The sequence below is a fragment of the Poecile atricapillus genome, chromosome 26 (assembly GCF_030490865.1).
Source record: "Poecile atricapillus isolate bPoeAtr1 chromosome 26, bPoeAtr1.hap1, whole genome shotgun sequence".
Taxonomy (NCBI): Eukaryota; Metazoa; Chordata; class Aves; order Passeriformes; family Paridae; genus Poecile; species Poecile atricapillus.
Window position 1 is genome coordinate 2,780,036 of NC_081274.1, and position 25,830 is coordinate 2,805,865.

Here is a 25,830-nt window from a genome sequence, read left to right on the forward strand (position 1 = left end):
TACCACCCCTGCTACTTTATCAGGATTTTCTCTCTAAGTTCCAGCTGATTGTTTCCAAATTATCAGGTCTGCAGGTGAAAAAGGAACTTCCACAAACACCAGCCCTTCTACTCCTACTCCTTGTCTCAAGGGGGCAATCACAGTCCGCCTTTGTCTGCCCAAATCTTTTCCCATTCTACCCAGAACCGGAGCAAGCTGTGACCGAGTCTGATGGGATACCGGTGTCGCTGATTTATTATCATCACCCCGCTACTGCTATCTTCCTCCCCAGCATTTTTCACATTTCCTTGTATCACAGGTAGATTTTGATCATCTCCTGGAGAAGAAGGATCAGGTGAAGGCGGTAGAGGAGGATAAAGAGGGCAAGGTGAAGTGGGATTAGGCGAGATAGGGTTAGGTGAAATAGGATTGGGTGAAGCGGAAGCAGACAAAACAAAATTGGGTTCTTTTGGTTCTGCTGAAACCACTTGTAAATCAAAATCCATCTCTTTCCCCTGAAGCAAACTTTCTTTTAATGCCAGGTGCTCTAAACAACTTTTTCCTTTTACACAAAGCTCACATTTGTCACTCACACGTGCCTTAACTGCCATCAATCCACACTCAGCCTGCCATTCTGGCTTGTCTCGCAAATAGGAAAACAAATCAACGTACGGAACTTCATCCCACTTTCCCTCTGGCTTACAGAACAACATCAACTGTAAAATGGTGTTGTACTGCAAAGATCCATTTCTCGGCCACTTTTCCCCACTGTCCAGGTCATATCCTGGCCACCATGTATTACAATAATCAATCAACTTTACGTAAATCTTGCCCAAAGTTACCCTGTTTCCAATGTGCTAATAAGCACCCCAAAGGAGAAGTACGTGGTACAGGGGCATTGCCACCTCAAATCCCTTTAAGCTTCTCCATGTTACAGTTACAATGCACCACACACCACTGCTGCCCAACCTGCAACGCTTTCGCACTTGTCTGACAGAGGGCGCCTGGGCAATACCAGGAATTCCTCCAGCCCAACCGTGCAAAGCTTTGGCTGTGTCTTATCGGCAGGCACCAGAGCAGAGCGAAAAGCACCTTACCTCTCTCAGAGGGACGTTGTGAGCGGCGGAGACGGTCGCGGCCGGATGGGCTCCCCGAGAATCCCTCGGTGCCGGCTGGAGCGTGATCGGGTCGTGAGCTCGTTCAGCAGCACTCACAGGGTCTCATCTGGGTCACCAAAATGTTAGAGTTCAGGAACACACATAATCACAGACTGATTACGTGCAGGTGCTTTGTTGAAGTGTGCAGGAACTAGGGGCATCAGCAACTCAAATCTAGCTCCATTGTCTTTGTCCAAAGTGCACATATTTCTACAATTTCAGCTGTAGCAGTAATCACTGTAACAACCTTATCAATATTGCTTCATTAATTTTGCTTCATTAACTTTATCTATATTGCTTCATGAGAGTTAGCTCATCCTTGTACAAATATGTCCGAATCTTATCTCTGGGTGGGTATCTTGGAGACCCCAAGTACCAGTTCCCGTTACCGTAAACATTTCAGCTTGCTAGACCATCCCTGATACCAAACATTCTTGTGGCCTACCTCTACATGATTTTAAGAAACATTTTCATAAACATTTAACTCCATAGTAACATCTTGATGTTTGGAGGATGTTTGGGCTGAATCTTGGTGTTTTAGAGATTCTTACAGACTCAAGATGCCCAGTGACTTTCTGAGATGAACTTGGGCAAGGAGGAATCCTCACCCCAAGGCGCTCTCCTCTTGTTTTTTCCCCAAGCCAGGATTTTCATTCCCACATCGTTGCCAGATGGAAGAGGAGGAAAAGCCCCAGAGATCCCGCACGAGGAGGGTCTGCAAACCCAGTCCAGGGAGCTGCAAGGAGGAAAGATCCCACCAGTGCCAGGAGGGCGGCCGGAGATCCAGGCGGAGCTCAGTGCAGGGGGAGAAGTCCCACAAGTGTTTGGAATGTGGGAAGGGCTTCAGAAAGAGATACCACCTGATCCGACACCAGGTGATCCACACTGGGGAAAAGCCCTACGAGTGTGGGGAATGTGAGAAGAGGTTCAGGTACAGCTCCAACCTGAGGAATCACCAGAGGAGCCACACAGGGGAATGGCTCTACACCTGCTTGAAATGTGGGAAGAGCTTTGGATGGAGCTGTGAGCTGAGAAAACACCAGCTCATCCACACTGGGGAGAGGCCCTACGAGTGTCCCGAGTGTGGGAAGAGGTTTCAGCGCAGCTCCACTCTCATCAGACATGAGCGGATTCACACAGACGAGAGGCCCTTCCGCTGCCCCGACTGCGGGATGAGCTTCAACCGCAACTCCACTTTTGTCAGGCACCGGCGCATCCGCAGTGGGGAGAGGCCCTACGAGTGTCCTGAGTGTGGGAAGAGCTTCTCACAGAGATCTAACTTGACCCAACACCAACAGAGGCACCAGTAAGGGAAGCCCTGCGAGTGCCCCGAGTGCAGGAAGAGCTTTGTGCGCTGCTCCAGCTCCATCCCCCATGGGAGGATTGGCATTGGATGATCCCCAGTGACCCCCGTTGGGCAGAGCCCTGGTGATCCGTGGTCCTGGTGATCCGTGTTGGGAAGACACCTGGCTGGGAGGCTCCACATCTTCACGGCTCCCTGTGGGCACCTGGATGAACACCGGGGCAGGAACATCCATCGAGACGCAGACCAATAGTGGGAATTCCTTTGGGAGAGCAGATTTGTTGACTTTCAATCCCAGAAAACTGTCAAAGCTAATGGAACTCACGAGCCCTATTTGTTACACATCAACACCTCTCCTTCCTTTTCTGGAATTTGACACAAACTTACAGTCAATAAGTTCTGCAAGTGCTCTTGCTGCGTGAGGCCACATTGTGTCTTTCATTTAGCAATTAATGAAGCAAACACAAATTGCCTACTGAGACCCTTCTGCTCCCTCCCAAATCACTACTCAAGAACAAGCCTCAGGCACATGCCCATAGTCCCTCTCTGCCAGCAGCTCCGAGCTGCATTGCACAGTGCTTGCTGTGTCCCAGAGAGCACAAAGCAGGCTGGGCTGGTGCCCCTGAATATTTCTGCAAAACCCTCTGCATTTCACACCTTTACTCTGGCTCAGTGCAGAGCTCCAGGATTGCAGGCGCTTGGTCCCAGAGCTGTGTGAGGCACTGGCTCGTGCAGATGTGCCCTGACTTGCTGTCGCTGCCTCACGCTGGCCTGGGTTCCCCTGGCAGAAATGCCGTGCCTGAAGGACACTGCCCTGTGCTGGAGCCTGCGGAGCAACCCGGCTCCCTCCCCCTGTGCCCAGAGTGCTGCACACACTGCTGACCATTGCCAGGAGTTCCAGGGCAGGCGGCAGAAGAGCAGGAATGGTCAGGCAGGGCACCAGCCCTGGGCTGCTCTTTGCCTTTCTCTCCTCCTGTGCAGACTCCAGACAGCCCATGGCACCAGTGTGTGCTGTGCCCAGCACGGCGCCGCTTCCCCTCAGGAGCAGCCAGCTGCCAGCTTGGCTCTGAGAGCGGAGGATTTGCCTGGTGCCAGCAAGAGGCAGCCAGGGCCAGGCTGCTGCCTCTTGCAGCTCCAAGGGCCTCCTTCCAGCCTGCCTCTGCCGAGGCTCAGGCTTCTCCGGGCTCTGCCAGGGCTCTGCTGGGGCTCCAGCCTGGCCAAGGCCGGGCCCGCTCTCACCTCACAGTCGCTGACAGCGCTGCACCACAGGACACCTTGCACAGCACCCTCACTGCTCTTTCTGCTTTCTCTCTTCAGCCAGACTCTCCTCCAGCCAAAGAGATTGCACTTAGGGATACAAATCCAAGTGGCAGGAACCCAAATGTTCTCGAGTCACATCTGCACAGCCTGCATCTGCACAGGATGTTTGCGTTGCACCGCTCCTCCTTTGGTTTTTCCTGCAAATGCCATTGCTGTTCGTGCCTCAAATAGAAATGCCAGAGCTGGGAAATACTTGTCCAGTTGGCCATATTCCAAAGGCAGTGTGGTCTGGAGAGGATGAATGAAGAAGAGCCTTCCCCACTTACAAACCATACCAAAGACGCCATCAATGTCACTTTCCACCTTGTCCTGGGCGACTTTATGATACTTGTATTCCCAGTCGCCTGGTTTATGTTACATATTAAGTTCTGCACCTTTAAGACTGGCTCTGAGAGTGAAGGGGGGCAGAAGAAGCGCACAGTTTGTGTTAAAAGAAGACATCACTCCCCCATATCCTGCTCCTGGACTGTGGTGTCTGCAGTACGGACAGACAGCGGGACAGAGCTTCTCTCTGGCTTTTAGTTAGTTTTAGCTAGCTGAGGCAGAGGAGCTCCCTGGACTTATCTTCCTTTTTTCTTGGATCTGTGCAAACCTGCTCTGGACTGAAAGACACCCAGACAAACCCCAGGAGCTCACGCCTGTGTCCCACCGGGGCCTATGCCTTGGCACTATCCAGTGCCGGAGGGACTGATAAGAACCTGAGCAAGCCAAGTTAAACCACATGAAAAGGACTTTTCTTCCTAGATTCACCATTTCATCAAACAGTGAGAGGTTTTATTGTTCAATATTATTCAATTTCTGTTAAATAAACAGTTTTTTCCACTTCTCTCCAAAGAATTTTTTTTTCCCGAACCAGTAGGGGAGAGGGGTCGTTTGAATTTTGCTTTCCTGGGGGAACCCCATTTAGAGGTTCTCTCCCAAATGTACCCTAAACTAGGACACATGGTCATCTCATGGTCACAGTCCTCTCATGGTCATGGTCATCTCTTGGTCTCAATATTTCATGTTCGTGGTCATCTCGCAGTTGTAGTTGTGTCATCATCACAGTCATGGTCATTTCCTGATCACAATCATCTCATGGTCGTTGTCACCCCATGGTCACAAGCATTTCATAGCCATGGTCATATTGTGGTCACCTCATGGTCATCTCTTAATCCAAATCATCTCATGGTCATGGTTGTGTCATGGTCATTGCATGGTCATGGTCATCTCATGGTCATTTCATGGGTATCTCATGGTCATCTCATGGCCACAGTCACATCATGGTCATCTTACAGCCATAGTTGTGCCATAGTCATGGTTATTCCATGGTCGTGGTCATCTCACTGTAATGACCATCTCATGGTCTTGATTACCACATGGCCATGGTGTGCTGTGGTCATCTCTTGGTCACAATCACCACATGCTCACGGTCATGTCATGGTCATCTCCTGGTCATGGTCATGTCATTGTTACCTCATGGTCATCTCATGGTCAGCTCGTGGCCACAATCACGTCATGGTCACCTCACAGCTGTGGTTGTGTCATGGCCATGGTTATCTCTTGGTCAGCTCATAGTCAGAATCATGTCATGATCTCTATCCTTTCATGGTTGTGGTTGTATTATGGTCACAGTCATGGTCATCTCATGGCCTTGATCACCACATGGCCATGGTTGCATTGTGGTCATGTCTTGGTCACAGTCATCACATGCTCATGATCACCCCATGGTCATGGTCGTGTCATGGTCACATTCATGGTCATCTCACTGTAATGGTCATCTTATGATCATGGGTGTGTCATGGTCATGATAATCTCACGATCATCTCATGGTCTTGATCATCTCATGGTCACAGTCGTCTCACTGTAATGGTCATGTCCCAGTCACCTCACAATCATGGTCACACATGGCCATGGTGTGTTGTGATCATCTCATGGTCATCTCTTGGTCACAATCATCTCATGTTCATGGTCACCTCACAGTCATGGTCATCTCATTGTAATGGTCATCCCATGATCATGGTCATTCCATGGCCATGGTTGTGTCATGACCACAGTCATGGTCATTGCATGGTTATGGTCATTTTATGATCATCTCATGATCAACTCATTTGCCACAATCTTATCATGGTCATCTCTCAGTGGTGTTTGGGTCATGGTCATGGTTATCTTATGACCTCACGCCCATTGCATGGTCATTTCCTGATAGTCATCATCTCATCCTCTCAGTCATCTCATTGTCATGGTCATCTCATGGTCACAATCACATCATGGTAACCTCATGACCATCTCATGTTCACAATGATCTCATGAGCATGGTCATCTCATGGTCATCTCATGGTCATCTCTTGGTCACAGCCATCACATGCTCAAAGTAATCTCACATGCATGGTCATCTCATCATGATGGTCCATGACCATGGCTGTGTCATGGTCACAGGCAGGGTCATTGCATGCTCATGGCCATCTCATGCTCATGGTCATCTCATACTCATGGTCATCTCATACTCATGGTCATCTCATGGTCACAATCACGTCATGGTCATCTCACAGTCAACTCATGGCCAATCATAACATGGTCATTTCATGGTTGTGGTTTTGTCATGGTCAAGGTCATCTCATGGTCACAGTCATTTCCTGATCACTGTCCTCTCATGGTCAACTCACAGTCACCTGATGGTTACGATCATCTCACATCCATGGTCATGTCATGGTCATGTCATAGCCATGTCATGGCCATGATTCTATTTTGGTCTTCTCGTGTCACGGTCATCTCACTGTAAGGGTCATCTCACAGTCACCTCATGATCATGGTCACACATGGCCATGGCCATCTCAAGGTCATCTCTTGCTCACAATTATCTCATGCTCATGGTCACCTCATAGTCCTGGTTATATTGTTGTAATGGTCATTCCATGGTCCTGGTCATCTCATGATCATGGTCATCTCATGGTCAGTCATCTCATGGCCATTTCATGGTCATGGTCATTTCCTGATCACCATCATCTCATGGTCATGGTCATCTCATTGTAATGGTCATGGTTCTGTCAAGTTCATATCATGGTCATGGTCATCATATGGTCATAGTCATCTCAAGGTCATGGTTGTGTCATGGTCATCTCATGATCATCTTGTGGCCATCTTATGGTCACTATCCTGTCATGGTCTTGATCCTGTCATGATCATGTTGTGGTTATCTCACGGTCATGGTCACCCCATAGTCATCTCAAAATCACCACATGGTCACAATGGTCTCATGGCCATGGTTGTGATGTGATCATCTCATGGTCATCTCTTGGTCACAATCATCTCATGTTCATAGTTGCCTCATTATGGTCATCTCATGGTCATTGTATCACGACCATGGTCATCTCTTGCTCATCTCATGGTCTTTATGACCCCATGCCCATGGTTAAGTCATGGTCACCTCACAGTCATCTCATTAACTTGATCACCTCATGGCTGTGTCATGGTCATGAAATGCTCATGGTCATGAAATGCTCACAGTCATCTTGTGGTCATCTTATGGCCATAGTCATGTCACGGCCACAGTCATAGTCATGTCATGGTCATGGTCATTTCCTGAGCACCATCATCTCATGTTCATTGTCGTCTCCTGATCACAATCATCCCATGTTCATGCTCATGCTCCTCTCATGGTCACGATCTCATGCTCATGGCTGTGTTGTGGTCATCTGACTGTCACAGTCCTCTCATGGTCATGATATCTCATGGGCATGGTCACAGTCATGGTCATCACACGGTCATGGTCACCTCACGATCATCTCATGGTCAACTCATGGCCACAATCATATCATGGTTATGCCATGGTAATGGTTGTGTCATGGTCACCTCATGATTGTCTCATGGTCAACTCATGGCCACAATCATATCATGGTTATGCCAGGATCATAGCTGACTCATCTCATGGTCACAGTCACAGCCATCTCATGGTCATGAATAGCAATGGGGAACAAAGACACAAGGACTTCCTTGCTTGCTTCAAAGATCCTTTATTGTAACCAACTGAGCCTTTTTATACTTGAAACATAACCCAAACTTAACAAAACCTAACCCAGACTTAACCAAACCTAACCCAAACTTAACCAAACCTAACCCAAACTTAACCAAACCTAACCCAAACTTAACCAAACCTAACCCAAACTTAACAAAACCTAACCCAAACCTAACCAAGCCTGACCCAAACTTAACCAAACTTAACTAAACCGAACCAAGCATGCATTGGCTGTCTGCCACTGTAGTGTCGCTGTTGATGCATTCCTTTACCCAGTCAGCTCTCTGATCATGTGGTGGCCACGCATCTCCCCAGCCAATCACTGCCTCACCCATGAGATGACCACCAGCCCACTCTCGGACCATCTGACCTGCAGCTGAACCCTTCCCAGAGTGCTTTTTGGTGAACAAAAGTGAACGGAAGTGACTGGGATTTAACAAAGGTGGAAAAGGTCCTTATTCTGTAAGGGTTTTATTATTTCCCACGGTTATGGTCATCACCATCATCTTATGGTCATGGTCACCTCATGGTCATCTCACAGTCATCTCATGGTCACAATCATCTCACAGCCATGGTTGTGTCATGATCATCTCATGGTCTTGATCACCACACAGCTATGGTGTGGTGTGGCACCTCTTGGTCAAGATCATGTCATGGTCACAGTCATGGTCATCTCAAGGCCTTCCATCATTTCATGACCATGGTGGTGTCATGGTTATCTCGTGGTCATCTGTCACGATGTCACGATCATCTTGTGGTTGTCTCATGGTCACGGTCATTTCCTGATCACCATCATCTTATGCTCATGGTCATCTCACTGTAATGGTCATCTCATGATCATGCCATTGTCACCTCATGGTCATCTCATGGCCACAATCACATCAGCGTCACCTCAAGGCCACGGCTGTCTCATGGCCAAGCCATGGTCATCTCTTGGTCCAAATCATCTCATGGTCAGGGTTGTGGTTGTGTCATGGTCATGGTCATCTCCTGGTCATGGTCACAGTTGTGGTCACAGTCATGGTTATCCCATGGTCATGGTCATCTCAGGGTTGTGTCACTCATGGTCACTCTCATCTCATGGCCATCTTGTGCTTGTGTCATGGCCATGGTCATGGCCAGGGAACCTCTCTGTGATCCCAAGCACCGATTTTGGGACACTCAAGGACACCTGGGGACAGCGAGGCCTGGTCTGACCCCTTCCCCCATCCCACTGCCCCTCCAGGAGCCTGATGTGGCCAAACCCTCCTGGGGACACCTTGGATATGGGACACGGAATGGGAAATGAATCCTGGGGAATGGAGCTGGGTGTGGCTGGCAAGTCCCCACCCTGCTCCTGATGTCCCCAACCCAGTCCTGGTGTCCCCATCCTGCTCCTGGTATCCCCATCTCAGTCCTGGTGTCCCCATCCCACTCCTGGTGTCCCCATCCTGCTCCTGGTGTCTCAAACCTGTTCCTGGTGTCCCCGTCCCAGTCCTGGTGTCCTCACCCTGGTCCTGGTGTCCTCACCCTGCTCCTGGGGTCCCCACCCCAGTTCCTGGGGTCCCCATTCCCATTCCTGCTGTTCCCATCCCTACTGCCAGTGTCCCCATCCCTGTCCCCAGTGTCCCCACTCCCACTCCAGGCTCCCAGAGAGGAACTGCTGGACACTGGAGGAGGAACCCGGATTTCTTGCTCCAAGCAGGATTTCTTGCCCCAAGCAGGATAATTTCACACCAGAAGTAAAGCATTGGGAATATTTGTGGGTTTTGGCTCTAAAACATTGGAAAACAGGAAATCGATCCGTTAGCAAGAGCTGTGGGGTGGGTGGCAGCAGTGGGATGAGCTCTGCTGGCAGCTCTTGGCTTTCCCGGGAAGAGGGAAAGGGCCCGATCCAGCTCCATGGATCGCTGAGGCGGTGATTCCTGCCGGGATGAGAGAGGGTCATGGTGTCACCCTCCTCCCTATCCCCATTCCACAGGATGGACCTGGCTGGAGCCGATGGGGAGCAGGAGCTGCTCCAGAATCCCACCTGATCCCACCTCAATCCTCCTCTATCCATACCACCTGATCCTGCTCCATCCATCCCACCTGATCCTGCCACATCCTTCCTGCCCCAATCCTTCTCCGGAATCCCACCTGATCCTGCTTGATCCATTCTGCCCCAGTCCCTCTCTGGAATCCCAACTTGATCCTTCTTCATCCATTCTGTACCAATCCTGCTCCATCCATCCCACCTGATCTTGCCACATCCACCCTGTCCCAATCCCTCTCTGGAATCCCAACCTGATCTTGCCCCAATCCTGCTCCATCCATCCCACCCAATTCCATACTGAAATCCCTCCCTGATTCCACTCCATCCTCCATCCATCCGTCATCCATCCATCCATCCATCCATCCATCCATCCATCCATCCATCCATCCATCCATCCATCCATGTCATGGGGTAGCTTCACCTTTAAGACAGAGTAAAAAGAGGGGAAGTTGAAGCTACTGGTGGCTGATGGGAGTTTTTCCTCCAGACCAATTATCAGTCATTTCCAAGAACGGACAGCCGTTCTGACCAGTAAAAAGTGAATTCAACTTGTAAACACCTCCTTAAGAAGTACATTCTGAGCTGTCTTGTTCTCTTTGATTTCCGACTGCTGACCAGGTAACAAGCTCTATCTTGGCTTTCCCCTCCCCCTCCCAGGCCAGAACGAGGCCGCAGGGAAGGGGGGGGGGAAGCAGAGCTGGTCAGCCGAGCTTGGTTTTCAGTTTCTGCAGCTGGACTGAAACCTGACACCATGAACTTTTACAGTTTTCTAAGCTTTTAATTCTTTTACTACTTGGATAAACAAACAGATTACTCCTTTTCTTAGAAAAGACAAAGAAAGAGAGACAATCAACATGCAAAAGACATCATAGAACTACTAAAAACAGTGAAGAAAAGAGTTAAGTTTAAATAAGAAGGAGGGAATAAGAAGATGCTTTACAGCTGAAATATCTTTTTGTTACAGCTATAGAGATGGACAGTAATAGTTTAGAAGACTCCTTTAATTCATAACTAGAGTATGGGAGGAATAGAGTATTCAAAGTGTGGACTTTAGAGAAAAGAGAGAGTAGTTGTGATACTGTGAGTTGCTGGAACTTACGAGTGAAGTGAGAATTTTAAAGCCTTAAAGGAGCCAAGGAGATGGCTGTTTTCCAGGAAGGCTCACAGAAACAAATGAAGAAGATTTCTACCTTTGAATATTTCTATCCTTAAAAATAGCATCCCTGGACTCATTTGACCCATGCACACCTCGGAGTAGTGTACAATGGGAGGAGTGGACTCTAGAAACTCCATAGATTGGCAGAAAGAGACTTCTGTTTCTCTACGGGGACTGATGAAAAGACTCTAGAAATTGAGACTGTTTTTGACCACCAAGATTCTAAAATTTTTTGTCTCTATGTTGTTATGTGTACAAAGAAATAGTCAAGTAGTGAGAAGTAAAAGGGTTTTCTGAAAGTTTATTCTGGTATTCTTATTCTAGTAGTTTGTTAATAAACTGTCTTTATTCCTTTTAAGTTTTAAGCCTGTTTTGCTCTTATTTTAATCCATATCTCTAGCAAGAAATAAGTAATTTTTTGTTACTAGTTTAAAACCATGACAATCCATCCATCCATCCATCCATCCATCCATCCATCCATCCCACCCAATCCTGCCACATCCACCCTGCCCCAATCCCTCTTGGGAATCCCAACCTGATCCTGCTCCATCCATCTCAACTAATCCCACACTGGAATCCTGCCTTGATCCAGAATCCCGCCTGATCCCACCCCATCCCTGCTGCCCCAATCCTGCTCCATTCCTCCAGCTGATTCTTGTCTGGAATGCAGCCACCTGATTCTTGTCTGGAATCCCACCTGATTCTTGTCTGGAATGCAGCCCTGATCCCTTTCCATCCATTCCACACCAATCCTGCTCCATCCATCCCACCTGATCCTGCTCCAGAATCCAGCACCGATCCCACTCAACAATTCCATCTGATCCTGCTCTGGATCCCTGCTCTGATCTGGAATCCCTCCCTGATCCCAGTCTGTCCATCCTGCCCTGATCCCCCTCTGGAATCCCACCCCAAACCTGCTCCATAAATGTGGTTCAGCCATTCATTTCCATGTCCCTTCCTGCAGAAAGAGAAGATCCGTGAGATTCCAGCATGGATCACACACCGGGATTAACCCCAGGATCCATGCTGGGATGCACAAAGAGGGGATCCAAAGCTGGATCCACCACTGGAACTCACCGGCTGGTGGGTTGTATCCATTCCTGTCCCTCCTCCCTGTGGAAAAACAGCGGGATCAGTGTGGGTGCTGCATTCCCAGAACGGTGCTGGGTGGATCCGTGGCCCTTCCCGACCCCCATCCCGTGTGTTACTGGATTGGAGCCTCCAGACACCGAATCCAATGAGGACAAGGACGAGGATGGCAGCGATGACGGACACAGCGATCACCACGGCGAGATTCATGCCAGATGTCGGCTCTGGGAAACGCGGGATAGTGAGGAGGGGAAGTGGAATCCCCATTCCAGAATTCCAAATCCTCAATTCCCACATTCCCAGCCTCACCCCAAGTGAAGATCCCGGGTTCCAGCATTCCGGGATGCTCCACCCGGCACCGGTACTGCTCCCACTCCTCCGGCAGCGCCTCGATCCTGGCCCAGGTGTGGAAGGTGCCGTCGCTGTTGGGAACGATCCCACCCCACTCCGTCTCCTGATCCCAGATTTCACCCCCCTTCATCCAGTTGACTGCGATGGTGTTGGGATAGAATCCGTACACGTGGCAGGACAGGATCAGTGTCCCGTGTTCCTCTTTTCCGGACACATGGACGTCAGGGACCACTGGAATGGGATAATGGTGGAACTCATGCATGGAATTCCATGGGAATGGGATGGGGGTGAGATCTGCCCATGGAATTCAATGGGAATGGGATTAGGTGACATCTGCCCATGGAATTCCATGGGAATGGGATGGGGGTGAGATCTGCCCATGGAATTCCATGGGAATGGGATAATGGTGGAACTCATGCATGGAATTCCATAGGAATGGGATGGGGGTGAGATCTGCCCATGCAATTCCATGGGAATGGGATTAGGTGAGATCTGCCCATGGACTTCCATGGGAATAGGAATGGGACTGGGTGAGATCTGACCATGGAATTCCATGGGAATGAGAATGGGAATGGGAATGGGATGGGGGTGAGATCTGACCATGGAATTCTGTGGGAATGGGAATGGGAATGGGATTGGGAATGGGATGGGGGTGAGATCTGCCCATGGAATTCCATGGGATTGGGAATGGGAAGGGGGGTGAAATCTGACCATGGAATTCCATGGGAATGGGATGCTGGAGATATCCGCCCATGGAATTCCCACTGGAATGGTACGGTGGAGATATCTGCCCACGGAATTCCAGGGGAATGGGACTGGGTGAGATCTGCCCATGGAATTCCCACAGGAATTACAGTGTTCCCAAGTCCTCTGTTCCCAAATCCAAAATTCCCACCCACCTTTGCGCTCCAGCTCTTTCCACCCGTATCCGATGTATTTCTCGAGCCATTCCGGGCAGACGTGTCCCAGGTAATTCTCCAGCCTCTCAGCCACGTTCTCATCTTCCCAGCGCCTCCGTGTGATCTCAGCAGCGTCGTCGGCCGCCACGAAGCTCTTGGATCCCAGCTCGAAGGAGAGGAAATCCCGCCCGTCGTAGCCGTACCGCCGGGATCCGCGGACGCTCCCGTCGGACAGGAGGTCACAGCCATAAAGCCACTGCATGGTGTGCAGACCTGAGAGAATTGTACCCACAGAGACCCATGGAATTGTGTCCCAGCCCCACAGATCCCATCCCAGCCCCACAGATCCCATCCCAGCCCCACAGATCCCATCCCAGCCCCATGGATTCCCCACCCCTGCCCTACAGTTCCCATTCCAGCCACATAGATCCCAGCCCCATGGACCTCCATCCCAGTCCCATGGCTATCCACCCCAGGCCCATAGTTCCCATTCCAGCTGCACAGGTCTCATCCCAGCCCCATAGGATCCCCCGTTCCAGCTCTACAGTTTCCATTCCAGTCCCACATATCTCATCCCAATCCTACAGTTCCCATTCCAGCCCCACAGAGCCCATCTCAGCCCCACAGATCTCCGTCCCAGCCCCACAATTCACATCCCAGCCCCACGGATCCCATCCCAGCCCCACAGATTCCATCTCAGCCCCACAGATCTCAATCCCAGCCACAAAGATCCCATCCCAGCCACATAGATCTCAATCCCAGCCCCACAGATCCCATCCCAGCCCCACAATTCCCATCCCAGTCCCACAGATCCCATTCCAGCCCCACAGATCCCATCTCAGGCCCACAATTCCCATCTCAGCCCTACAGATCTCTATCCCAGCCCCACGGATCCCATCCCAGCCCCACAAATCCCCCCACTCACCCCCGCTCTGGTTGTACCGGTGCCGCAGCGTCTCCAGGCTCCTGACATCCACGTGCTGGTTCACCTGACAGATCTGGGTCTGGCTCTCCCAATATCCCGGCTCAGCTCTCTCCTCTATCCACCGCGTCTGTGGCTCCATCCGGCCCCGCTCGCTGTCGTAGCGCGTGAAGGGGATCCCGTCCACGAACCCCAAGATCATGAACTGGGGGACCCCCGGGCTGGGCTCTGACACCGCCACAGACAGGTAACGCAGGGAATGGAGAACTGGGGGGACACAGAGATTTGGGGGGGCTGAGGGGGTCATGGATCAATGAAAGGGGATCTGGGAGAGCCGGGAAGGGATTTGGGGATCCTGGGGCCAAGGAAAGGGGATCCAGGGGTGGGAGAGGTGGGGTGGACAGGAAAGGGCGTGCAGGGGGGTCCCGGTGTCCAGGGGCTCAGGGGGTTCCAGGGTTATGGAAGGGGTGTGCAGGGACTGGGAGAGGTGGGGTGGGGGGTCCAGCAGGTCCCTGTGCCCAGGAAGGGGGTCCAGGGGTCCCCAGTGCCAAGGAAAGGGGTCATGAAGTGGGGATGGCAGGAATGGGGGGCTTGGGGGTCCTTGATGCAGAGGAAAGGGGGGGTGAGAGCTGAGAAAAGCAGGAATGGGGGTCTGGGGGGTCTCAGGGTGAAGGAAAAGGGGGGGTCTGGGGACTGGGAAAGGCGGGATGGATGGGAAAGGGGGTGCAGGGGGAGATTGGTACAGGATAAGGGAGTGCAAGGGAGGTCCCAGTGCCTGAGACTGAAAATTCAGGGCTCAGAATCCCCTCTGGGACCCTCCACTATTGGTGTCTAAAAATGCTCGCTCGTGGTGAGAGACTTCTCCTGGGTCAAGCTGTTCAGGTATAAGCAATTTATTGTGAGGGCAAAGAGGTGGGGAAAGGGGTAAGGGCTAAGAGGGGGGTAGGGGGGTAAGGGCTAAGAGCTCAGAGGTGAGAGCTAAGAGTTAAGAGAGGAGAGAGAAGAGCTGAAAGAGGAGTAAGAGTTAAGAGCCAGAGGTTCTTGTTACAATACATCTTTTTCTATAGTCAATATTCTAATTCTCAGTAACCAATCACTACAAGATACACCCACGAAAGAATTTACATACAGCCTCTGAGCATCCTCATATTAACATACAGTGCTGCATTTTAGACTCTACAAAGCTTTACAAGTTCTTTCCTTGACCTTTGGACTTTCTATCAGCAGAAGGACATTGTTTTATCAGCAGGGATTCTCCTTTAGCTGGCTAGGCTATTGCTCTTTGATTATACAGTAACCAGTACTCAGCTTCATGACTCAAAGCAGGCTTTCATTTATACTTTGATTCTAACCTTCATATTTTCAGAATCTTCTGCCAAGCAATCACATTCATAAGGTTTCCCTGTTTCACCCTCCCCAACACTCCACGACCCCTCAGGAACTGTCCCGGACCCCCTGGGACCCCCATATAGGATGAGCAGGGGGTGAAGAACTGGGGGGACGCAGAGATTTGGGGGTCAGGAAGCGGAACCAGGGGAGCCGGGAATGGTCCAAGGTTCAAGGAAGGGGCTGGGAGAGGCGCGATGGGGGATCCAGGGAGTCCCTGTGCCCACGAAAGGGGGTCCAGGGGTCCCTGGGGTTAAGGAGAGCGGGGTCTGGGAGCTGGGAAAGGCAGGAATGGGGGTCCAGGGGGTCCCTGGGTGACGGGAAAGGGGGGCTGGGGCGGGGAGAGGCAGGCGGATCCCGGGGACGCAGTTTGGGAGACGGGAAAGAGAAAGTGACCGAGGGAACGCGGTGGGGGGAGGGGACGGGGGGAAAGGGGAATTCCAGGGAGTTCATCTGGATCCCACTGGATCCCTGCTGAGACCCCCGAGACCCCTGGGACCCTCTGAGACCCCGTTTCGGGAAGCGGCGGGAGTGGAAAATGGGGTGGAGACGGAAATTTCGGAGATACGGAGAGTCCAAACGCCAAGGAAAACGACGGGTCTGGGGTCTGGGAAAAACGGGATGCCCTGGAATAGGGTGCAGGGGGGTCCCAGAGCACTGGCGGGGGCGCGGGGGGGTCCAGTCCCGGATAAGGGGGTGCGGGGGGTTCCCAGTGCCCGGGAATGGGGGTTCAGGGGGGTGCCGGTTCCAGATGAGGGGGTACACGGGGGTCCCGGTGCTGGGAAAGGGGATTGAGGGGGGGTCACAGGACCCAAAATGGGACTCAGGGGGGTTCACCTGCCCGGGAATGGAAGTTCAGGGGGTTCCTGGTACCCGGAAATGGAAGTTCAGGGTGGTCCCGGTGTCCGGGAATTGCGGCTCAGAGTGGTTCCGGTTTCGGAGGGGTCCCACTCACCTCTTGTCGGGCCGCCCGGGTCCCCCAGGATCCCCTGCAGCTCCAAGAGGAGCCCCAGAGGCAGCGCTGGACCCATGGAGCTGCTCCGCTGCGGTCCCGGTCACAGCTCTGGCCCCGCCCACAGAGCCGCCTCCTGCCCCGCCATTGGCGCCGCTATTTCCTGTTCCCCAATGGCAGCCTGATGTATCAGTGACGTCATCGGGCGCCGGGCAGATCCCGGGTTCTCAGGTTAGGACGCGGAAGAGGACGAGCCCGAGGCGGGGCTGGGGGGAGGGGACGGGGGAATTCCAGAGAATCCCTCTGGATCCCCCTGGATCCCTCTGGATCCCTCTGGATCCCCGCTGCGGCCGCCCTGGAGCCCTCTGGGAACCACCTGGGACCCCCTGGAACCCCGCTTGAGAAAGCGCCGGGTGTGGAGAACTGAGGTGACACGGAAATTTGGGGGATCTGGGGGTGCAAAGGTGAAGGAAAAGGGCGGCTCGGGGGTCTGGGAAGGGCGGGGTGCCCGGGAACGGGGGGCGGGGGGTCCCAGAACACGGGAAGAGGGTCCAGGAGGGGGTTCCAGTCCCGGAGAAGGGGGTGCAGGGGGTCCCCATGCCCAGGAACGGAGGTTCAGGGGGTCCCGGGGTCAAGGAAAAGTGGGGGCTGGGGTCTCCGAGAGGGGGAGGGGCGGGAAAGGGGGTGGGGGGTGCTGGATATGGGGCTGCAGGGGGATCCCCGTGCTGGATATGGGGGTACAGGGGGGTCCCGGTGTGCGAGGATGGAGGGTTTGGGAGGGCTCCAGTCCCGGGTACGGGGGTGCACGGGGGTCCTGGTGCAGCGGAATGGGGGTTCAGGGGGTCCCGGTGCTGCATAAGGGGATGCAGAGGGGTCCCGGTGCCCAGGAAATGGGGTTCGGGTGGGGGTCCCTTCCTGGTCATCGGGGTTCAGAGGGTCCCGGTGCCAGATAATGGCATGGTGGGGATCCGGTGCTGGGAAAGGGGGTGCAGGGGGGTTCCCTTTCCCAGGAATGGGGGCCTTAGGGGGTCCTGGTGCAGCGGAATGGGGATTCAGGGGGTCCCGGTGCCCAGGAAATGGGGTTCAGAGGGTCCCTTCCCATGTTCCGGGGTTCAAGGGGTCCCAGTGCCTGAAAATGGAGGTTCAGGGGGGTCCCGGTGCCGAAGAAATGGGGGTTCCGGGAGGTTTCCGTGCCCGAGAATGGGGGTTCAGGGGGTTCCAGGTTCCAGATAAGGGGGTGCAGGGGTTTTTGGGGCCGGGGAAGGGGGTACATGGGGGTCTCGGTGCCCCGAAATGAACGTTCAAGGGGGTCTCTGTGCCCAGGAAGGGGGGTTCGCCCGGAAATGGAAGTGCAGGGGTTCCCGGTGCCCAGGAATTGCGGCTCAGGGGGGTCCCGGTGCCGGGGGCAGTCCCCAGTCCCCGGGCAGATCCCGGTGCCGCAGCTTGGGAGACGCGAAAGTGACCGGGAGAGCGCGGGGAGGGGACAGAGGAAACCCTGGGAATTCCCCTGAATCCCCCCTGGGATCACCCAGGAACCCCCACAGGACGCGCAGGGGGTGGAGAACTGGGGGGACGCAGAGATTTGGGGGTCTGGGGGCGTCCAAAGGTCAGGAAGCGGAACCGGGAGAGCCGGGAATGGTCCAAGGTTCAAGGAAGGGGCTGGAAGAGGCGCGATGGGGGATCCAGGGAGTCCCTGTGCCCACGAAAGGGGGTCCAGGGGTCCCTGGGGTTGAGGAGAGCGGGGTCTGGGAGCTGGGAAAGGCAGGAATGGGGATCCGGGGGGTCCCTGGGTGACGGGAAAGGGGGGCTGGGGCGGGGAGAGGCGGGCGGATCCCGGGGACGCAGTTTGGGAGACGGGAAAGCGAGACGGGAGAAAAGGGGAATTCCAGGGAAATCACCTTGTAATAAATGGAATTGATTTCTGCAAACTAAATTGTAGCTCTTTGGAAAGTTATTATTAGAAGCAATCAAAAGAATCAGTGTTACGAGGCAGATGCAGCCCTTTGCAGATGTTACATGTTAAAATTAAGGTACAGGATGTAGTTTGGAAAGTAAGTGATGTCTCAAGGCTAAAACGGCCTTGAGATGGACCAAAATTAGAACGATTTTAGGCATTGAGGCTAAAAATCAGTAACTGTAAGACTAATTAGTAGAGTAACATAACACAACCCTTAGTACGCACACACAAACCTGTAAGGTTATCCAAAGGACAACGAGGAAGAGGAGAAGCCTTCGCCAAAACACCACCAAAAGAAGATTGAAGACCCCCCAACAACAAGTGAAGCATGCACCGTGAAGAAAAGTGACCTAAAGTCAGAAAAATTGGAAATAGAAGGAAACTTACGGGAAACACTAATGAATATGTATAAGCATACAGTATATAAGTTTAGCTTGAAGTGCTTTGTTTTGTATGTGAGGCAGGGTGAGAAGCCCTCCCCATAGCCCGGTAGATTTTGCTTATGCTTTAATCATACTTAATTACTGGCAGATTATATATATAATTTCTTATTTTTTGTAAAATTATATTATATTATTAAACTATTGAGAAGACCCCCGAGCTGTTCACCAGTCTTCACAGAAGTAATCGTGAATGCCAGTTTATTTCTATCTTTAGCACACTTTTATAGGGTTCTACAGGGTCTGCGAGCAGAACGAGCTACTATTGGCTAACACACACAGTTTACATTTTTTCTCTTACACACAAGGATATTGTTTTGCTTTACTCTCTCTTCTGCATGAAGGTTTCAAGGACTTTAGCCCTTAATATTACGACTTATTTCAAAGGCTGGTTTGTGCATACAGGCCTTTACTAATATATAAAATATAGCAACAAATCCCCTTTTCTCTTTTTGCACAAACCAGGCTTTGGATAAGATAACATACAACTTAGACTGTCGTCCCAATTAACATTATAAGTAAAGTCCATCCCCCTTCTAGCACAAGAGACTTCAACCATCCAGTGATGCCCCAGCTGGCGAACCAACCTCCGATGGGGTCACTATCTTCTTTCAGGGCATGTAACCCATCCTGTAGCTGTTGTAGTTGCTCATGGATGGAAGCTGAATGATCAGCAAGATCCAAGCAGCACATGCCTTCAAACTCTCCACAACCATGTCCTTGTGCTAAGAGCAAAAGGTCAATTGCAACTTGATTTCATAGTACTGCATGATATACACTACTCACATCGGCTGAAAGCTCACTTAACATTGTGGATGTTAAGTTTAATTCTTTCCTAGTCCAGCAAGCGAGCCTTTTTAGGGTGGCTAAACTTTAATTCATTCAGGCTTCGCTTTGACTGTTTGATGTTCTTCATTTTGCTAGCTACATTCAACAATTGATGTAAGCTTGGGTGGAACAAAGTGAGTTTCCCAAGATAACAGGGTCTTCCATGTGGATTAGCAGGAATCTAATTCCATGCTCTATCTCCACAGATTAGGAATATGGAACTAGGTAATCGCTTTGGTAATTGTCCTGTGAGATTGCACCACGAATAAAGGCTTTACTTTCAATGGTAGTAACGAGATCAGCTATAGGGTTGACTGCAACCCAGTGCTGCATTACTTTGTTAGAATGACTTTTTGTCGGGGGTTCAAACATTATCCATCCACCCGAGGTATTGGTGGAACATAACAAATCCAATTCTTCTGAGGGTTGTAACATTAAGAACTTTGGTAATTTTTGCTTGCTAACAGGCTTCAAGTTGTCTTAATGTGAAGCCAGCAGTGCGACTGCACTCTTGCAACATTGCCAATCGATTCAGTCAAGTCTCATTACTAATTAAACTTTTAAATGCTGGAGGATCCCATTCAGGGACTCCTATGAGACAGGTGCGAAAGGATCTCCAGGGGTGGCTAGGCTCAAACACATTGACCTTTGGCCAGTTCAATGTGCCAGAGTGACCCATATATTCTGTCACTTTTGGATGTTAGTTAGCAGATAGTTGGTCATGACTATACACAACACAATTACCATAAGCATTTTACCATGTAAATGACACCATATTTGCAAACTCACAGCTAGAACTTCAATCGTTAAATGAACTTTCAAGGATGCTTACACTACCTCTTGAAGAGGGAATACTTATACTTTATACTAACATAACAATTACTACACAAGCTAAACACTTAAACTATTGTCTAACTACTTTTAACACAGGTGCTTTGGTATATATGTAGTCTAAGCGTGAAAGCAATTTGCTGAAAGGGTAAACACACAACTACAATTTGCTTTATATACAATTAAATGGAGTCTCTACACTTCTCTTAGGTCTTCTACAGAATTTCTCCAGCACGATTCAGTCCTGGAATGTTCACTGCTCCCGTGATGTCAGCTGGCAGTTGATCGGTGACTGAGGGCTTTGATGTTCAAATTGTTCTTCAGATCCTTCTAAATCTTAAAACAAAGGATACCTGAAAAATTGGTAGAGACACATCATAATAACAACATAAAAGTTCTGTTGGCAACTGTCTATATAGTGTTCAGACACAACTGTGTCCTGACAGGTCCACTTCTGATCCATGTCTGGAGTACCAAGGCTGTGTGATGACATCTCTGTTCACTGGATCTCATGTGTTCAGAGGCACACAGTCTGGTCAGATGGACAGGTGACCTTTTTGAACCTGCCAACAAAACACAGACACTTCTCTCCTTGAAGTTAATAAATTACACTAATTAAATGCTTGTGGGGCATCAATCTCCCCCGTCTTCTTAAAAAAAATAAAAATGAGATGTACTTCTGTTATAAGCAACAACAACACAAAACCATATACACAATTAATAAGAACTTATACTAGTTAAAAATCAATTAAATCTTAAACATTATTAATAACATATATAATATAAAACTGCTATTAATTACTAAAACACTGCATTAGCATCCCATAGTTAGCAAACAAACAGAAACAAAAATCAGTGAAGGATTGGATCATCACCTCCGAAAAATGACTCTCCAAGCCCACTTCAAAATTGATCCAGCTGTCATATTAATAGGGTCAAATTGCTGAGTCAAAAGGTGACTCAAATACTGATTTGGGACAGAAAATATCTGGATCTGTTGGCAAACATTCTGTCCAGGTAAAGTCAAGGCTTGGCCAGGGCCTGGCTTTAAACTGGAAAGATGCCTCTTAACTCATTTCTAAAACAAGGTTCTCAATAGTAGCAGCTATGAGATGCTTACAGCACAGCAAACTGTTCTAAACTCCACAATAATTATATATGACAAAAGGAAATAACAAACTTAACCTTAAAAGAATATCTAAGTTAGGAAACTTAACTTAAAAACAGTCAAGCCTAAACATTATAAAACTTGACTATCCTTAATTCTATTAACACTTAATCTATATTAAATGAAAACATAATCTTATTCTGTTACTACAAAAAAGCAACTAAAAGTTTAATATATACCTTTTAAACACAATATAACAATAACATAGATTCACTATAAAGATTATAAAGATGTAGCAAACACATCACAATTCTATGTCATCTAGCTTTGAGAATAACCCACAATAACTGCAAATGTTACTAAAAATACTTATTCATAATAAAAATTTGCCTAGTATATGTTTAAATTGGTTAGGATGTTAAAGTGCAGTTTTTCTAAAGAAAAACCACAACAACAACATGGGATTTGGCAAGTTGCCATCCAGCTTTTGTAGCACTTTTCAAAAACATTAAGTCCAATTTTTAAACTAAAATCTAAAATCCAAATTGGTATATATGCAGTTATATGCGTTTTATATAGCAAAAAAAACTTACATTAAAATTCCCTTATTAAAATTGTGGAAAAAACAAGCAAATAGATAATATATACCTTAACTTAACTTTGTCTTATACAGTAAAATTCTCTTGACTAATTATTTTTTAAACCACAAATCTCTTCTGTAGATAACATTAATTGGAAGAAGGTTTTCCTAAAAGCTATAAATCACACCATATTTTAGCCTTGGATTCTAAAACCAATTATTGCAAGGCAACTTCTGTTAGTATTCACCTTAAACACTTTTTTTTTTTTTTTTCTTTTCTTTTCTTAACTTTCAAAGAACCACAATAATTTCTCTAGTAAAACTCTAAAAACTGCAATTGCATAAACTCATAATTACTTAAAACACAAAATTAACTCTACAATGGTATATAAAAACACTCCGAAAACCCAATAAATCACGACCGTGCAACAAACCAGGCACCATCTCAGTGCCCCCCCCCAGAGAGGGAGCGGGGGGGTCAACCGCCCGCCCCGCCGCTGCTGCAGCTCTGCTCTTATCTTTCTTCACATTCTCCACATACTCTCGCAGCGAGGAAAAACGGAGAGAAAGAAAAAAAAAGCCTCACAAAGTTAACTTTAACAAATGCAGTTTTTCTCTCAATCTCTCTTGTTGTTTGCTGATAGAGGAAAAAAGGCATAATTTTGCAAAAGCAGGCGATTTTACACGAAAAGTCTCTCACGGCCAGGTGCTAACAACGGTGATCATGGCAGCTTATCAGCTTCTAATTACAAGGATGAATTTTGAACTAGATACCATATAGTTTGAGATTTTTTGACTAGTTTGTCTCTCTTTGAAGCTGTCTGAGCCACCTGTTTCTGCTCAGTTGTTTCTGTAATTGCTCAGAGTGGCCTTGGAACTTTTCTTGCGCTGCTTCTACCCCCAGGATGCCTTTGTTCTTTGCGCTCACCTCGCTCCCTCATATCTTCCTGGTTCGGGTGGAAACCAGTCTAAATCTGGCTTCTTTTCTTCCAGGGTGGTAAAGATGGAACTTAAATAAGGTTGTAGTGCTAAAAGTGACTTCAAAAATGAAGCAAATAGTTCTGGATGTATCACATCCTGCCATAACTGAACAGATTCTGTTCGTTGTTTCAGCGTTCCCTGTGGAACTTTTTTCTCATTATTTTCTTTTCCCTAACTCTCCCTCCCTCTCTCCATGGGCAATATAGATAGGAGAGCTTGCCCAGCAGTGGGAGGTAAAGGCATCTGCCGCTGTGATGCAGGTAGAATTACAGGGCTCACATCCTCAGCATATCTCACTTTTCTGTTTTTTAAGGTATTAATTACAATCTGCCAAGTTCGACCGAGAAACACAGTGTCCTTGCTCTTTTCCGTAATTGCCGTTTCCCATATCAGAGCCGATATATCAGTCCGTTCTTGCCCCGCAAGAAGCAGTGAGCACTGCAGATGCTCAAGACAATTAGCCCATATAATGAGCATATCCAGGTCCCTTTCCTGGGCTGCTTCGCCTCGTTTAACGAGGATGCTGAGAAGCAGTTGATTTACTGCCGCAAATTCCACATCCATGCTGACAGCACCCGCAAGGGGGAAGGTTGCGACCCTTCTACACACGCCCTTGCCTCTGGGCCCCCCCCAGCAGCCCTACTTCCACGTCTAACCGCTCCGCGTCTCACCGCGCTCAGGCTGCCTATCTGGTGCCGATCCGAGCCCGCGACGTAGAGCCCAGATCCACTCCGATGACTCCAGAGTCCTTCTGCCCGCAGGGTGTCTCTGGTCGGAGCGCCAAATATTGAGAAGACCCCCGAGCTGTTCACCAGTCTTCACAGAAGTAATCGTGAATGCCAGTTTATTTCTATCTTTAGCACACTTTTATAGGGTTCTACAGGGTCTGCGAGCAGAACGAGCTACTATTGGCTAACACACACAGTTTACATTTTTTCTCTTACACACAAGGATATTGTTTTACTTTACCCTCTCTTCTGCATGAAGGTTTCAAGGACTTTAGCCCTTAATATCACGACTTATTTCAAAGGCTGGTTTGTGCATACAGGCCTTTACTAATATATAAAATATAGCAACACTTAGGGTCTGAAGAATCTCCTTTATCTTGTGATGCCATTGTCTTTGCATCTTGTTTGTGTATTCCAGCTCCTTATCTTATCTTGCAGTCTGACTCTTTTCTTGTTCTTGTGGATCAGCATGTCAGGGTATGGTTTTTGTAGAACCCCCCTTTTAGTCAAGCATTTCTTTGTGTTTATTTCCTACTTTTTAATTTCTGTTTCACTCCAGCCACAGCTGCATCAATTGTCAGCTTTTCTCTCATTAAATCATCACATACTTGGAATTCCCAACGGATTTCCCTGAACTTGTGGTAGCAAATAAATGCCAGTGGTCTGATACACCCTATATAACATAGACAGTGACAGCACATGTTGGAGTGGGGACAAGGATGATTCTCCCCAACTTGTTTTAGTGAAGTTTTCACAACATTCTCTATTTTCTGTTTTCCTTTGTAGCTTAACCAATTTGTGTTGCAGAGTCAGATATCCTCACAATGGGCTGTGCCTTTAGCTGTGCAAATTCCATCTGTGCAAGCAGGCAGAGCTTGGGCTGAGGGGCAGAGGGAATCATTCCAATTCCTCCTGCAGGCAGGAAGCCCCTGGGCCATTGTGCAGGCTTTGTCCCATCAGTGTTAATTTGCATTTCTAAAGCTTCTCTCCTGGCAGCCTGGAACAAAGCTTCTCTTCCAGGGCAGACATCCCCTGACTCACACGTGGCCCCCACAGAATCTGCTATTTTTTTTTTTTTAAACAATATTTTATTATCTGTTTATGTGTTAAAGCGCCAACTTTAAAGCTCTTCTAGTTGTCAAAGTGCAGCTTAAAGGTGAACATTGAAAAACTCATACCATCATTTTGTTATCACTAAGAGTCACGTACCAATATAAAACAAGAATGAGAAAGCAATCAAGTGTTTTCTTTTTATTCTCCTATGACTAAAAACTGATTCTCACACCACTGGCCCAAACAGAACCGACAATAAGGAAGTAAAATTATTATGAAAATTTATTCTAACGGTGTAATCTTTTCTCTAAAACTGTGAAAAGCAAAAACACTCCACAATGTCTTTAGAGAAATAAGGTGTTACTTGATTCTGGCCAGGATGTGCAACAGGAATAATTTCATGCACACATAGGCTGGGTGTGCAGAGAAAATCATTCCATGACACATGAGTTTGACTAGATTTTTCCTAAATTTATACAGACTGACCCCATAGAAATCCATTGGTTTAATGTTCATTGGTTTGAAGGTGTGGAATTGTTAGGATTTGGTTTCCTGTTGCAGCCGGATTTCTGTGCCTGTGATGTGAATTAGGTGGGCACTCCTGGATTTCCTGCTCAGCCTTTTCCAGACCAGGTGTCTCCAGCTGTGCCTGGGGCAGTGTCTGGGGGAGATGTTGGTTGATGTTTGCTGCTGGAATCTTTTGGGCTATTCCCAGTCTGTTCAGGTGTTAATTTAATCTCTGCTGAGTGGTCGAAAAGAAACATTAAAATTCCTTTCCCCAAGGCAAAGGCAAACCAGGTCC

At 49.0% G+C, this 25,830-nt stretch overlaps 1 protein-coding gene and 1 pseudogene across 2 annotated transcripts; one reads left to right on the forward strand and one right to left on the reverse strand.

The window, feature by feature from the left end:
- Nucleotides 1-2,158: 2,158 nt before the first annotated feature.
- LOC131588615 (zinc finger protein 3-like) overlaps nucleotides 2,159-25,830 on the forward strand; it is a 29,442-nt pseudogene continuing 5,770 nt past the window's right edge.
- Nucleotides 9,382-16,619, reverse strand: LOC131588556 (class I histocompatibility antigen, F10 alpha chain-like). Of its 2 annotated transcripts, none has more exons than XM_058857495.1 (8): nucleotides 16,526-16,619; nucleotides 14,188-14,451; nucleotides 13,263-13,535; nucleotides 12,322-12,594; nucleotides 12,132-12,236; nucleotides 12,001-12,036; nucleotides 11,838-11,881; nucleotides 9,382-9,657 (listed from the first exon to the last, which is right to left on the reverse strand). In XM_058857495.1, the coding sequence occupies exons 1-7, from the start codon at nucleotides 16,599-16,601 to the stop codon at nucleotides 11,856-11,858; spliced, it is 1,053 nt and encodes a 350-aa protein (XP_058713478.1). In that variant the 5' UTR covers nucleotides 16,602-16,619; the 3' UTR covers nucleotides 9,382-9,657; nucleotides 11,838-11,855. The 2 variants fall into 2 exon arrangements, with proteins under 2 accessions (XP_058713478.1, XP_058713479.1); XM_058857496.1 differs by lacking the exon at nucleotides 16,526-16,619 and adding an exon at nucleotides 15,314-15,341.

Excerpts from the sequence above, each read along its gene's own strand:
- LOC131588556 (XM_058857495.1), bottom strand. The coding sequence starts at position 16,601 with ATGGGTCCAGCGCTGCCTCTGGGGCTCCTCTTGGAGCTGCAGGGGATC. Across the intron at positions 13,536-14,187 it reads CCGGTACAACCAGAGCGGGG|GTCTGCACACCATGCAGTGG; the intron begins GTGAGTGGGGGG and ends CAATTCTCTCAG. Across the intron at positions 12,595-13,262 it reads GAAAGAGCTGGAGCGCAAAG|TGGTCCCTGACGTCCATGTG; the intron begins GTGGGTGGGAAT and ends ATCCCATTCCAG.